This window comes from Anolis sagrei, chromosome 10, assembly GCF_037176765.1.
Source record: "Anolis sagrei isolate rAnoSag1 chromosome 10, rAnoSag1.mat, whole genome shotgun sequence".
NCBI classification, from domain to species: domain Eukaryota; kingdom Metazoa; phylum Chordata; class Lepidosauria; order Squamata; family Dactyloidae; genus Anolis; species Anolis sagrei.
Window position 1 is genome coordinate 21,604,497 of NC_090030.1, and position 14,841 is coordinate 21,619,337.

A 14,841-nucleotide genomic window follows, 5' to 3' on the forward strand; every position below is an offset into this window, starting at 1 on the left:
ATGGATGGATGGATAGATAGATGGGTGGATGAATAGGCAGATAGATAGATGGACAGATGGGTGGATGGATAGATGGAAAGATGAACTGGCAGACTGACTGACTGACAGAAAGATTTTTTTGCTGTATTTGCCAGATGTCATTAGAGGTTGAGCCTGCAACATTTGAAATCTCTGAAAATCCAAAACTTTTTGAGCAAATAGCAGAGACAGCGATTCCTTCACTTTCTGATAATCCAAATGCACACAGAGAGTCCTGGGGTTCCTCAGAGACTTTTTTTTAAAATGACAATACAGAAGGTACATTTGCAATCTGAGCACTGGACTTGAAGAAATCAGACCCAACTCTCAGCCCTAACATTGTGCAAATAGACTCTTTGGCTCTTTCACTTGACTGCCATTGCCAGGTAGCTGTAAGTTCCCAAGAGAAGCAAACCAGTCCGGTTTCCCCCCTGAGCCTGAGATGCCTCACTTTGGGAAATGAATAACCTTTATCGCAGGGATGTCAAACTGTGTTGTGGGACTACAGCTCCCAGCAAAGGTTAAGGAATGCTGGGAGCTGCAGCCCAGCACCAATTAGAGCAGGAGTACCTAAAATAAGGCCTGCCAAGGTTGTCTACCTGACTCCCAATTTAAACGTTAGGCTGCTGCTGCACCCTCTTCTTGCTCCTTTCTGGGTTGTTGTAGGTTTTTCGGGCTATATGGCCATGTTGTAGAAGCATTCTCTCCTGACGTTTCACTTGCATCTATGGTTGTGAGACCTCACAACCTCTGAGGAAGCCTGCCATAGGTGCAGGTGAAATGTCAGGAGAGAATGCTTCTAGAACATGGCCATATGGCCTGAAAAACCTACAACAATCCAATGATTCCAGTCTTCAACAATACATTATGTTTGTTGTTACTTTATAACTGTAATTTTGCTACTGTTATGAATCATAATGTAAATAGCTGATATGCAGGATGTATTTTCATTCACTGGACCAAATTTGGCACAAATACCCAATACAGTATCCCCAAATTTGAGTACTGATGGGGTTGTGGGAGATTGATTATATCATTTGAGAATTGTAGTTGCTGGGATTTATAGTTAACCTACAATCAAAAAGCATTCTGAACTCCACCAACAATGGAATTGAACCAAACTTGGCATACAGAACTCCCATGACCATTAGAAAATCCTGGAAGGGTTTGGTGGGCATTGACCTTGAGTTTTGGAGTTGTAGTTCACCTACAAATCCAAAACTCAAGGTCAATGCCCACCAAACCCTTCCAGGATTTTCTGTTGGTCATTGGAGTTCTGTGTGCCAAGTTTTGTTCAATTCCATTGTTGGTGGAGTTCAGAATGCACTTTGATTGTAGGTGAACTATAAATCCCAGCAGCGACAACTCCCAAATGTCAAGGTCTATTTTCCTCAAACCCCACCAGTGTTCACATTTGGTTATATTGAGTATTCATGCCAGGATTTGGTCCAGATCCATCATTGTTTGAGACCATAGTGCTCTCTGGATGTAGGTGAACTACAACTCCAAAACTCAGTTTGTTGTAAAGCATGATGTTTTGATGCTTAATTTGCTAAATCATAACATCATTTGACGTTTAATAGGCTTTTCCTTAATCCCTCCTTGTTATCCAACATTTTCACTTATACAATGTTATGCTGGCCCATTTATGTTGTATAAGCAAGACTCTACTGTTCTTACAAAAATAATTTTATAATTGGAGGACACCACAACATTTTTTTTTCATGACTGGAGTGACTTGAGAAACTGCAAGTCGCTTCTGGTGTGAGAGAATTGGCTGTTGCCCAGGGGATGCCTGGATTGTTTTGATGTTTTACCATCCTTGTGGGAGGCTTCTCTCATGTCCCCGCATGGAAGAACTGTATTAACGGGTCGTGGCGTTAGGAAGGTTGAGAATACTGGCCAAGAGCAACGGGGATTTCATGTTCAGCAGAGAGATGTTTGCCGTTCTGGTCGCTGGAGGGCAGTGGAGACAGCCGTTGTCCTGACCTTCTCTCCTCCTTCGCCATAGATTCCTAAACAGTTTTGACTTCTTTCTACTTGTATGTCACTGAATGCACTGGCTCCTATACTCTTCCCCATGACCCCCTCTCAGTCCGTGGCTTCCTTGCCTTGGATTTCACTATGTAACACAATTTTGGATCCTGGGTTATAAATGTCATTTCCTAATAACAAGGAAAAGTTTATTAAACTGCACAAAATTTTGTTGAAGGCTTTCATGGCTGGAATCACTCAGTTCTTGTGGGTTTTTTCGGGCTATATGGCCATGTTCTAGAACATGGCCATATAGCCCGAAAAAACCCACAAGAACTGAGTGCACAAAATTTGTTTTGCAGTTAACATCCTGTTGGACGAGCGGGCTTAACAACAAAGACCCTCCTCATAAATGCACAGCAGAGTAACTTATTAGCAGCAGTGTGACCCAGCACCAATAACCCAAAGTGATTTTTTTTGTTGTGTCAGGAGCGACTTGAGAAATTGCAAGTCGCTTCTGGTGTGAGAGGATTGGCTGTCCGTAATGACGTTGCCCAGGGGACACCTGGATGTTTGATGTTTTCTCATCCTTGTGGGAGGCTTCTCTCATGCCCCCGCATGAGGAGCTGGAGCTGACAGAGGGAGCTCATCTGCACTCTCCCCGGATTTGAACCTGCGACGTGTCGGTCTTCAGTCCTGCCGGCACAGGGGTTTAACCCACCGCGCCACCAGGGGCTCAGTGATGAAAAGAACAAAAACACACAGACGAATGTATTGCCGAAGGCTTTTATGGATGCAATTACTGGGTTGTTGTAGGTTTTCCGGGCTGTATGGCCATGTTCCAGAAGCATTCTCTCCTGACGTTTCACCTGCATCTATGGCAGGCATCCTCAGAGGTTGTGAGGTGTGTTTTAAACAAGGCAAATGGGGTTTATGTATATTGTAGAAAGTCCAGAGTGTGAGAAAGAACTCTTTGTCTGCTTGAGGTAGGTGTGAATATTTCAATTGGCCAACTTGATTATTTATTTATTTACTAACTAACTAACACTAACAGGCTTTGGCCTACTCACTCTCCTCAGGCTGACGCTAGCTTTGGCTCACTGACTCTAACAGGCTATGGCCTACTAACACTTTCAATGCTTGACTCACACTTTTGTAATCAATAATACCCACTTAATATTTAATATTTGTGACACATCCTGCAGCACATTTTGCTCTCATTTTTCAATGAATACCTCACCAAGTCTCAATTAATTCAACCTAGTTTGTGGCAGCCACAAAAATGAAGCTTCTGGAGGAGAATAACTACTTTATGTTGGAAATAGTAACCTTCTCAAGCCTCCACTAGTTATTTGTTATGTGTATAATTCAGATTGTGCACTGTATTGTATGTGTGTGTATTTGTTTGCCCTTCTTTAACTGGGTTGTTGTAGGTTTTTTCAGGTTGTATGGCCATGTTCTAGAGGCATTCTCTCCTGACGTTTCGCCTACATCTAGCAAGCATCCTCAGAGGTTGTGAGGTCTGTTGGAACTAGGAAAAATGGGTTTATATATCTGTAGAATGACCAGGGTATGTATATATTCCATATAAACCCAATTTTTCCTACTTCCAACAGACCTCACAACCTCTGAGGATGCTTGCCATAGATGCAGGCGAAACGTCAGGAGAGAATGCCTGGTCATTCCACATATATATAAACCCATTTTCCTACTTCCAACAGACCTCACTACCTCTGAGGATGCTTGCCATAGATGCAGGAGAAACGTCAGGAGAGAATGCCTCTAGAACATGGCCGTACAGCCCGAAAAAACCTAATCAATGTATTGTCGAAGGCTTTCATGGCCTTTCATGGTCAGCTGAAACATTCACACCTAGCTCCAGCAGACAAGAGTCCTTTGTCCCAGCCTGGTCATTCCACATATATATAAACCCATTTTCCTACTTCCAACTGACCTCACAACCTCTGAGGATGCTTGCCATAGATGCAGGCAAAACGTCAGGAGAGAATGCCTCTAGAACATGGCCGTACAGCCCGAAAAAACCTAATCAATGTATTGTCGAAGGCTTTCATGGCCTTTCATGGTCAGCTGAAACATTCACACCTAGCTCCAGCAGACAAGAGTCCTTTGTCTCACCCTGGTCATTCCACAGATATATAAACCCATTTTCCTACTTCCAACAGACCTCACTACCTCTGAGGATGCTTGCCATAGATGCAGGAGAAACGTCAGGAGAGAATGCCTCTAGAACATGGCCGTATAGCCCGAAAAAACCTAATCAATGTATTGTCGAAGGCTTTCATGGCCTTTCATGGTCAGCTGAAACATTCACACCTAGCTCCAGCAGACAAGAGTCCTTTGTCTCACCCTGGTCATTCCACAGATATATATACCCATTTTCCTACTTCCAACAGACCTCACTACCTCTGAGGATGCTTGCCATAGATGCAGGAGAAACGTCAGGAGAGAATGCCTCTAGAACATGGCCGTATAGCCCGAAAAAACCTAATCAATGTATTGTCGAAGGCTTTCATGGCCTTTCATGGTCAGCTGAAACATTCACACCTAGCTCCAGCAGACAAGAGTCCTTTGTCTCACCCTGGTCATTCCACAGATATATATACCCATTTTCCTACTTCCAACAGACCTCACAACCACTGAGGATGCTTGTCATAGATGCAGGCAAAACCTCAGGAGAGAATGCCTCTAGAATATGGCCATACAGCCCAAAAAACCCTACAACAACCCAGTGATTCCGGCCATGAAAGCCTTCGACAATACAATTTTTTTAAACTCTCTGTGTTAAAGAGTTGTGAGAGGGGCTGCAGACCATGTGATCAGGTCTGGGATTGTTCAGGACTCAGACTCCATTTTAGAAACAGATCAGTTTAGACTTCGGTAAGAACTGTGTGTTTCAGACTTCAATGCAGGAACAGTATGCTGTACAGAAGCCATTAGACTCCATTGGACTATGGACTGTTGTTTCTAAGATTTTTTTTTTTGTCGTGTCAGGAGCGACTTGAGAAACTGCAAGTCGCTTCTGGTGTGAGAGAATTGGCTGTCTGCAACAACGTTGCCCAGGGGACACCCGGATGTGTTGATGTTTTATCATCCTTGTGGGAGACTTCTCTCATGTCCCCACATGAGGAGCTGGAGCTGATAGAGGGAGCTCATCCGCACTCTCCCTGGATTCAAACCTGTGACCTATCGGTCTTCAGTCCTGCCAGCACAGGGGTTTAACCCACTGCGCCACCGAGGACTCCTTGTTTCTAAGAATGATCCCCAGTGTTACCTACACACACAAACTACTTCAAATAGTAAAAGGAAAGGAAAAGGAAAGGGCCTAAGACCAAGAATTGTGGGAGTTGAAGTCCAAAACCGTGCTCTAGGGCCTAGGCCTCTCAATGTTGACTCCTTTCTCAAACCAAAGAAAACACTTCTAATTATTCTTCAGAATCGGCAAGTCCTTTTCTTCCTCGTGCAAAAAGTAAATAAAAGGGTTCCAGTCTTTCAATTTTTTTTCCAGTGTCCCTTTTTTTTAGTAAACATGTTAATTTGTCCATCTTGACCAAGTACATCATTTTACTTTCTTTTTTTAAAAAGGCCAATGGTAATGAACGCGCCTGAAAAATGCCTCTTCTGCCAGGACTTCTGGGCTGCTCTTTACACCTCTTTGTTTTCCATTTCAGCCTGAGACTTGGGATCGAGAGAATGCCTTGGGGTCAATGCCGCCCCAACTGGTGACCGTCACTGAGCGCAAGACTGAGTTGCCGAGGCAAGCATCCAGCCTGGTGGTCGGCATCCGCAGCTCCTTGCCCAAAGTGAGTCTTCCGCAGAGGTTGTACAGGCATCTTGTGGTGCTGCTTTGGTTGGGCCTTCCTGCTCGGGAGGATGGGGCAGGGCTGGATGGCCCTTGGGAGTCCCACGTGATACTAACGTTTCCCTTCTGAGGCTGCTTTGGTTGGGCCCTCCTGCTCGGGAGGATGGGACAGGACTGGATGGCCTTTGGGGGTCCCACCCAATGCCAAGGTTTCCCTTATGGAGCTGCTTTGGTTGGGCCCTCCTACTCGGAAAGATGGGGCAGGACTGGATGGCCTTTGGGGTCAAATCCAATAGAGCATTTCCAAACAGAGGCTGCCACATGATCTGCTCCTGCAGAATTCTGGGAAATGTAGTTTAGGGAAGCTGAAGACTTCTGTTAAGCCTCAGTGCCCAAATATCTCTAGTATCTAGGGCTGTGCGGTTTCGTTCGTTAATTTCGTAATTCGTTAATAATTCGTATTTAAAGTGGTTTACGATCCGATATTGAACCATTCAGGAGCAACTAAAAATCGAAACGAATTTTTAAAATTTATTTCGTAATTGTTTCGTAATTGTTTTGTAATTGTTTCAAAATTGTTTCGTTATTATTTTGTTATTATTTCCGTATGTCTGGTGCAAGTTTTATAGTTGTTGTTGTTTTATCAGTGATAAAAAAATAAATTATCACACCAACAGTCAACAACAGAGGGAGAGGGAAGCTTCAGAAGTTCCCCCTGTCCCATTTGGAGGGTTTTTTAGCGTATTGCGCAATTACGTCCGCCATTAACGAATCGATTCGTTATTGTTTCGAAATTGTTTCGTAATTTCCGAAATTTCGTAAATATCGAACTTTTTTAAAGAAAAATTTCGGAATTCTTTTAAATAACTAAACGCAAAAAAACCCTAAAAACGAATCGAGTTTAGAAACAAATTTTTCTGTGGTTGCCCAGCCCTATGTAGTATCTATATTTCAATCAGACTCTGGAATCATGGAGATTAAAATACAATAGTTTAATACTATCAAGTATGTACAATTGCAAAAGAGCAGCACAAGACCTTTCTGTATCATGGGTTTTATCGTGGACCAGAGTCAGATTAAAGTAAACATGCACACAGCTGCACACCTTTTCCCTCCCAGCTCTATCCTTCAGTTCGGCACCCCAGAATAATCACCTCTCTAGCTGAGAATTCCAAAGGCTCCTCCCTGAACTACATTTCCCAGAATTCTGCAGGAACAGATCAGCTGATTGGTTCTAGAATTCTGGTGGGGAAACATCCAAGGAGTGCATCTACACTGTGACTGCACCTGTTCGGGTGGTGGTGATGTTGGATTTTGATTGTGCTTTTCCTGCATGGCAGAAGGCAATTGGACTAGATGGCCCATGCGATCTCTTATGATCCTACACTGCAAAATGAATGCGGTTTGGCACCACTTGAACGGTCATGGCTCAATGCTATGGAATCCCAGCAGTTGCAGTTGTGCAAACCTTGAACCTTCACAGTCCAAGAGTACAGGTGTCACCCCAGACTACAGCTCCTGTGATGCCATAGTAATGAGCCATGGCAGTGTTAGGGCTCTTCCACATAGCCATATAAGGTAGGCCCCTTCCACACAGCTGTATAAAATACACATTATCTGCTTTGAACTGGATTATATGGCAGTGTGGACTCAGATGATTCAGTTCTAAACTGATAATGTGGATTATCTGCCTTGATATGCTGGATTATATGGCTGTGTGGAAGGGCCCCTAGAATATCAAGGCAAATAATCCACAATATCCACAATGCACAGTTCTGTTTCACCATTGCCTCACCACCAGCTACTTTCAGTGGGACGAGTTCTACAAACAGAAAGCTGGAGTAGCTATGGGGAGCCCTCTCAACCCGGTCATAGCTAATTTCTACATGGAACACTTTGAAGAACAAGCCCTGGAAACAGTAACAAAAAAGCCCACAATATGGTTCAGATATGTGGTTGACACTTTCACCATTTGGAGCCATGGAGAAGAAGAACTCAACAGGTTCCTGGACCATCTCAACAGCATCCACCCAAACATCCAATTCACCATGGAAAAAGAAAATGAAGGAAGACTGCCTTTTCTAGATGTCCTCGTCATCCGCAAACCAGATCAACAATTGGGTCACACCGTTTACAGAAAATCCACACACAGAGATAGATACCTACATAAAAACTCCAACCATCACCCAAGTAAAAAAAGAAGCACCATCAAAGCCTTGGCAGGCCGTGCAAAAAGAATCTGTGAACCCCACCTCCTCCAAGATGAACTGAACCACCTCAACTGGGCTCTCCAGGCCAATGGAGACTCCACCTCAGACATCAGAAGAACTGCAAGACTGAGAACAAGCTATGAGAGTAAAGATGAAGATCCACCCAGAGGAAAAGTGTTCTTGCCATACATCAAGGGAACCACTGACAGCAGAGGGAAGCTGATGAGGAAACACAACATACAAACTATCTACAGACCCACCAAGAAAATCCAACAAATGCTACGTTCGGAAAAGGACAAGAGGGATCCTCTCACCTCTGCAGGAGTCTACCGTATTCCATGCAACTGTGGACAAGTCTACAGAGGGACCACCAAACGCAGCAGCATTGCCCAAACACAAATCAAGGAACATGAAAGGCACTGCAGACTACTTCAACCAGAGAAGTCACCCATAGCAGAGCACCTGATGAACCAACCTAGACACAGCATATGATTTGAGAACACAGAAATGCTGGACCACACCAACAACCACCATATCAGGCTACACAGAGAAGCCATTGAAATCCACAAGCATGTGGACAATTTCAACAGAAAGGAGGAAACCATGAAAACTAACAAAATCTGGCTACCAGTATTAAAAAAAAACCTCTAAAATTACAACAGCAAAACAACAGAGGGGAAACAATCAGGCACATGTAATCGCCTCTCAACAAAAGATTGCCTCAGGCACTGCCAGGCCATCAAATGCTAATCAAGGTGGTCAGTTGAAACATTCACACCTAGCTCCAGCAGACAAGAGTCCTTTGTCCCACCGGGTCTTTCCACAGATATATAAACCCATTTTCCTACTTCCAACAGACCTCAATACCTCTGAGGATGCTTGCCATAGATGCAGGTGAAACATCAGGAGAGAATGCCTCTAGAACATGGCCATATAGCCCGAAAAAACCTACAACAACCCACAATATCTGCTTTGGACTGAGTTATCTGAGTCCACACTGCCATATAATCCAGTTCAATGTGGATTTTATACAGCTGTGTGGAAGGGGCCGTAGAGGCTCCAAACTGCATGCATCCGACAGTATAGATGGCTCCTTCTCTGATACCTTTTTGTTGCGAGTATAAGACCTTTTTATGCAGGAATGCCTTATTGACTCTTGATTTATGGGGGCAGAACCATCTTTGAATATGATGCAGGATGCAAGTTTTCATGTGTGATTTGAACTTTGTATCTAATTCATTCTAGACGGGGGTGGGGGGGGGGGAAACCTTAAGATTTAATGCACAGTCATCGAATCATAGAAGTGGAAGAGACCCCCAAGCACCATCTAGTCCAACCCCTTTCTGCCAGACAGGAAAAGCACAATCTAAGTACCCCTGGCAGATGGCCATCCAGCCTCTGTTTAAATGCATCCAAAGAAGGTGCAATTTGACACCACTTTTGTTGCCACGGCTCAATGCTATGGAGTCATATTTTGGTGAGGCACCAACCCCTCTTTGGCAGAGAAGGCCTTGCAACGCTACAACTCCCATGATCCCATATCATTGGTAGTCAAAGTAGTGCCGAACTGCATCCGTGGCACAGTGTAGATGCAAAGGGTCCTCTGGCCCCTCATGGATCCCTAAAGCGTGGCCGACTCACGTGGGCTCCTTTCTTTGCCCCCCCCCCAACATGTTCCTGCTTCTGCTGCCTAGCAACCCAGCTGCTGCTGTCTGCAATGGCACCAGGAGACAGACTGCGCCAGGCTCGATCTGGAGGAGCATGGCGGCACATGCGTGTGCGCCTATGAGCCTCTATGCGCACGGAGGGGGAGAAGGCAGCCTCAGGATGGGGCTTTGTGCATTCCCGTTTTACACAAAAGCATGCAACCCTCTTGGTGGGATTTCTTTGAGTCAGGATAGAGTGCCCTCCATGCCCAGGGAGGAGAGGGCATCTGTCTTTGTGAGTCTGTAGGTCACTGTGAAGCCTAGGCTTTGGAAACAGAGGGCAACTTCTTCTCCCTTAAACCTGTTGATGCAGCTTCCACATCCTCTTCTGTTTCTCTGCATTACTTCATACATATCCAGTAGCATAGCCAGGGGATTCTGGGACTTGTCCCATTTTTGTAAAAATGAACTATCTCAAGCTCAAACAGAGAGGAAACAAACAAGGACATATAATCACCTCTCAACAAAAGATTGCTCCAGGCACTGCCAGGCAATCAAATGCTAATCAAGGTGGTCAGTTGAAACATTCAGCAGACAAAAGTCCTTTGTCCCACCTGGTCATTCCACAAATGCAGTGTAGCAGACAAACCCTGATCTCGGAATGGCTGGACAATGTATCTGGTTAATGATTTTGGTAATGAGATGCGGAGGATCTATGTCAGTGTTTCTCAACCTGGGGGTTGGGACCCCTGAGGGGGTCACAAGGGGGTGTCAGAGGGGTCGCCAAAGACCATAAGAAAACACAGTATTTTCTGATGGTCATGGAGATTCCATGTGGGAAGTCTGAGCCAATTCTATTGGTGGAGTTCAGAATGTTCTTTGATTGTAATGAACTATAAATCCCAGCAACTACAACTCCCCAATGTCAAGATCTATTTTCCCCAGACTCCACCAGTGTTCACATTTGGGCATATTGAGTATTCGTGCCAAGTTTGGTCCAGATCCACCATTGCATGAGTCCACAGTGCTCTCTGGATATAGGTGAACTACAACTCCCAAACTCAAGGACAATGCCCATCAAACACTTCCAGTATTTTCCATTGGTCATGGGAGCCAAGTTAGGTTCAAATCCATCGCTGGTGGAGTTCAGAATGCTCTTTGATTATAAGTGAACTATAAATCCCAGCAACTACAACTCCCAAATTACAAAATCAATCCTCCCCCAATGCCACTAGCATTCACATTTGGGTGTATTGGGTATTTGTGCCCAGTTTGGTCCAGTGAATGAAAATGCATCTTGCATATCTGATATTTACATTATGTTTTATAACAGTAGTAAAATGACTGTTATTAAGTAGCAATGAAAACAATATTATGGTTGGGGGTCACCACAACATGAGGGACTGTATTAAGGGGTCACAGCATTAGGAAGGTTGAGAACCACTGATCTATGTTTTTATGGGTTTTATTACTTATTGATTTCTATTTATGTTAAATGTTTTAACTGTTTTTATATTATTGTGGGCATCGAATTGTGCCATTTTGTAAACCACCCTGAGTCGCCCTTGGGCTGAGAATGGAGGTATAGAAATATAGTAAATAAATAAATTCATGCGGTTTGATACCACTTTAACGGCTACTGTTCAATGCTATGAGATCAGGGGAGATGTGGTTTGGCAAGCGCTGTGAAGCTGGGTTCTTTTGGGGTGTCAAAGATTGCAGGTTCAGAATATTCTTTGGACCCATGTCCACATTAGACAGAGAACCCTATGGCATCTAAAAGGCAATGTGGATTTATGGAGATGCACACTTTCATGGATTGTGGCCAGTCTCCATACAGCTGATAAGACGATGTCCAGGCAATCTGTGTTTACTCTGCGAGCAAATGGTTTATTTTTTTTCCAAAGTAGCACAAGACAAGTTGTTATTGTTTCCTGCATATCCGTTGACTGGTCAAGCAGAAAATGCTGTTTTTGTTCTGGCTGCTGTTACAGAGTCTTGCTTTTATTATCCACCCACAAAGCATTTCAGTGGTTGTATCTTTTTGTGTGATTTTTAACTCTCTTGTTTAATTGCATTTTGACGTTTATATGTTGTAGGTTTTCAGTTGTCATTTGTACTGCTTTCAGGGCTGTGAGCCGCTTTGCATCTTGTTTGAAAGAGGAAAACTAATACGTAATCAATATTTTACAAATTTGGGGCCCATGCTGGTTTGATACAGATTTATGCATGTGCCTGCTTTTGTATTTCAAAGTATTTTAACTGGGTTTTTCTTTTGGTGTCGCTTAATATGTTGTTGTGAGTTTTCCGGGCTGCATGGCTATGTTTCAGAAGCATTCCCTCCTGACGTTTCGCCTGCATCTATGGCAGGCATCCTCAGAGTTCTGTTGTGAGTTCTGTTGGAAACTAGGCAAGTGAGGTTTATATATCTGTGGACTAACCAGGGTGGGAGAAAGAACTCTTGTCTTTGAGGTAGGTGTGAATGTTTCAGTTGACCACCTTGATTAGCATTTAATGGCCTAGCAGTTTCAAGGTCTAGCTTCTTACTGCCTGGGGGAATCCCTTGTTGGGATTCACCTCCCAACAAAGAATTTCCCCAGGCAGTAAGAATCACCTCCCAACAAAGGATTCCCCCAGGCAGTAAGAAGCCAGACCTTGAAACTGCTGGGCCATTGAATGCTAATCTAAGTAACTATTAGAAACATTCACACCTACCTCAAACAGACGGAGCCCCTGGTGGCGCAGTGGGTTAAACCCCTGTGCCAGCAGGACTGAAGACCGACAGGTCGCAGGTTCGAATCCAGGGAGAGGTGGATGAGCTCCCTCTGTCAGCTCCAGCTCCTTATGCGGGGACATGAGAGAAGCCTCCCACAAGGATGATAAAACATCAAATCATCCAGGCGTCCCCTGGGTAATGTCCTTGCAGATGTCCAATTCTCTCACACCAGAAGCAACTTGCAGTTTCTCAAGTCGCCCCTGACACGACAAAAAAAAACAACAAACCCTCAAACAGACAAGAGTTCTTTCTCCCACCATACATACATATATATATATATATATATATATACACACACACACACACACACACACACACATTTTTCCTAGTTTCCAACAGACCTCACAACCTCTAAGGATGCCTGCCATAGATGCATGCAAAACATCAGGAGAGAATGCTTCTGGAACATGGCCATTCAGCCCAGAAAACTCACAATAACCCAGTGATTCCAGCCATGAAAGCCTTCGACAATACATTCCTTAGTGTGCTTGAAGCTTTCAAAATTATTCTTACCGTTGACATTGTTTTAAAGCAGGCACAGGCAAACTTTGGCCCTCCAGGTATTTTGGATTTCAGCTCCCACAATTCCTAACAGCCAGTGGTCATTTTTTGTGGGGAGAAAAAGCGGGATATAAATAAACATAAATATATTAACACCTGAATGTGTTGATTTTATTGAACCTTTTATATAGAAGATGGGATATAAATGTTTCAAATAATTATTTATCACTGGCAAGTATGTGTCAATATTCAGGATGGGTTTCCAAAAGACAATTGCCCTGTTATTGATCTTATTGCTATTATTATTATTTGAAACACAACAAGAGGAGTCCACAGCAGACACTCTGCTGACTGTTGAATTGGATCACATGTCGGACACTTCCCAATTGTCTAGGACTGTGTGATGTATCGGCGAATAATGCGTGCAGATCCCAGTAAGGTAGCCTTCTGCAGCTGGCAGATGGTCATTTTCTCAGTGCCAATTATGTTTAAGTGCAGGCCAAGGTCTTAAGCACTGCACCCAGTGTGCCGATCACCACTGGGACCACCTTGAGTGGCTTGTGCCAGAGTCTTTGCAGTTCGATCTTTAAATCCTCATATCGTGTCAGCTTTTCCAGTTGTTTCTCTGCAATCCTGCTGTCACCTGGGATTGCGACATTGATACTGACAATCCATACTTTGTTTTTTAACACGATGATGATGATGATGATGATTATCCTGCTTTTATCTCTTTTTTGGGACACAAGCTTGTTAGATGTTGCCAGGGAAAGGCTGCTGGCGCAAGGTTTGTTTGGGAACCCATCAAAGATGACTGTGCCTTTAAGAAGCCTGGGTTGCTGCAATTCCATCTGGCCTCCTGATTGGCTAAGAGGGGAGGGGGCAAGGGAGGGGGCGGAGCAGCCATTCAGAAAAGTGCTGCAGGGCCTCCCTCCCTTAAAGAGACAGCACAGAGGAGGATGGAGTATGGTTCCTTTTCCATAAGAGTGACATGGCTGTTGCCCTGACCTCTTGACTTTTGACCTGCCTTGAGGTTCAGGACATCCCATGGCAGGAAGGAGGGTGAAGGGCTGGCATTTACAGGAGTCAGGGGTTTACCCATCCAAAAGGCTCAGTGCCTTGCAATGGATCATCTGGTTGTATTATTTCAAAGCAGAATAATTGGCATCTCCTTCTCTGGCTGGCCTGCCTCACATGGTTGTTGTGATGATGGGATAAATGGAGGAAAAGCTTGGCCTCCTCTCTGTTCTTTGGGGACACATCTAGATCTATGTCTCCAGTCCCATATCCCAGTTTTCTTGGCTATAGCCCAGAAAATAAAGATCCCATCTACACTGCCATATAAAATCCAGATTATCTCCCTCTAGCTGGGTTATATGGCAGTGTAGACTCATATAATAAAGGTAAAGGTTTTCCCTTGACATTAAGCCAAGTCATATCTGACTGGGAGTTAGTACTCATCTCCATTTCTAAGCCAAAGAACCGGCGTTGTCCGTAGACACCTCCAAGGCCATGTTGTTGGCTTGACTGCATGGAGCACTGTAACCTTCCCTATTGATCTACTGACATTTGCATGTTTTTGAACTGCTAGATTGGCAGAAGCTGAGGCTAACAGCGGAAGCTCACGCTGCTCCCCGGATTTTAACCTGTGACCTTTTGGTCAGCAAGTTCAGCAGCTCAACGCTTTAACCCACTGCACCACCGGGGGCTCAAAATGTGCATTATCTGCTTTGATAATCTGAATTATATGGCAGTGTAGATCCAGCCGAAATAGTGCTTTGAGCATTGGACTCTGGAGGCTACGGTTTAAGTCCGCACTCAGCCATGGAGATCCATTCGGTGACCTTGGGAGAGTCTCTCTCTCTCTCGGCCTCACAGGAAGGCAAGGGCAAGCCCTTC

General features: G+C 44.3%; 1 protein-coding gene across 3 annotated transcripts in view; it reads left to right on the top strand.

Annotated features, from left to right (window-relative positions):
* The window catches only part of DLG3 (discs large MAGUK scaffold protein 3), a 99,207-nt gene that overhangs the window by 12,429 nt on the left and 71,937 nt on the right, over positions 1-14,841 (top strand). For all 3 annotated transcript variants that reach the window (XM_067471619.1, XM_060756113.2, XM_067471620.1), the window contains exon 4: positions 5,682-5,813. In XM_067471619.1, the coding sequence (XP_067327720.1) occupies positions 5,682-5,813 (132 nt within the window). The remainder of the gene's footprint in view (positions 1-5,681; positions 5,814-14,841) is intronic.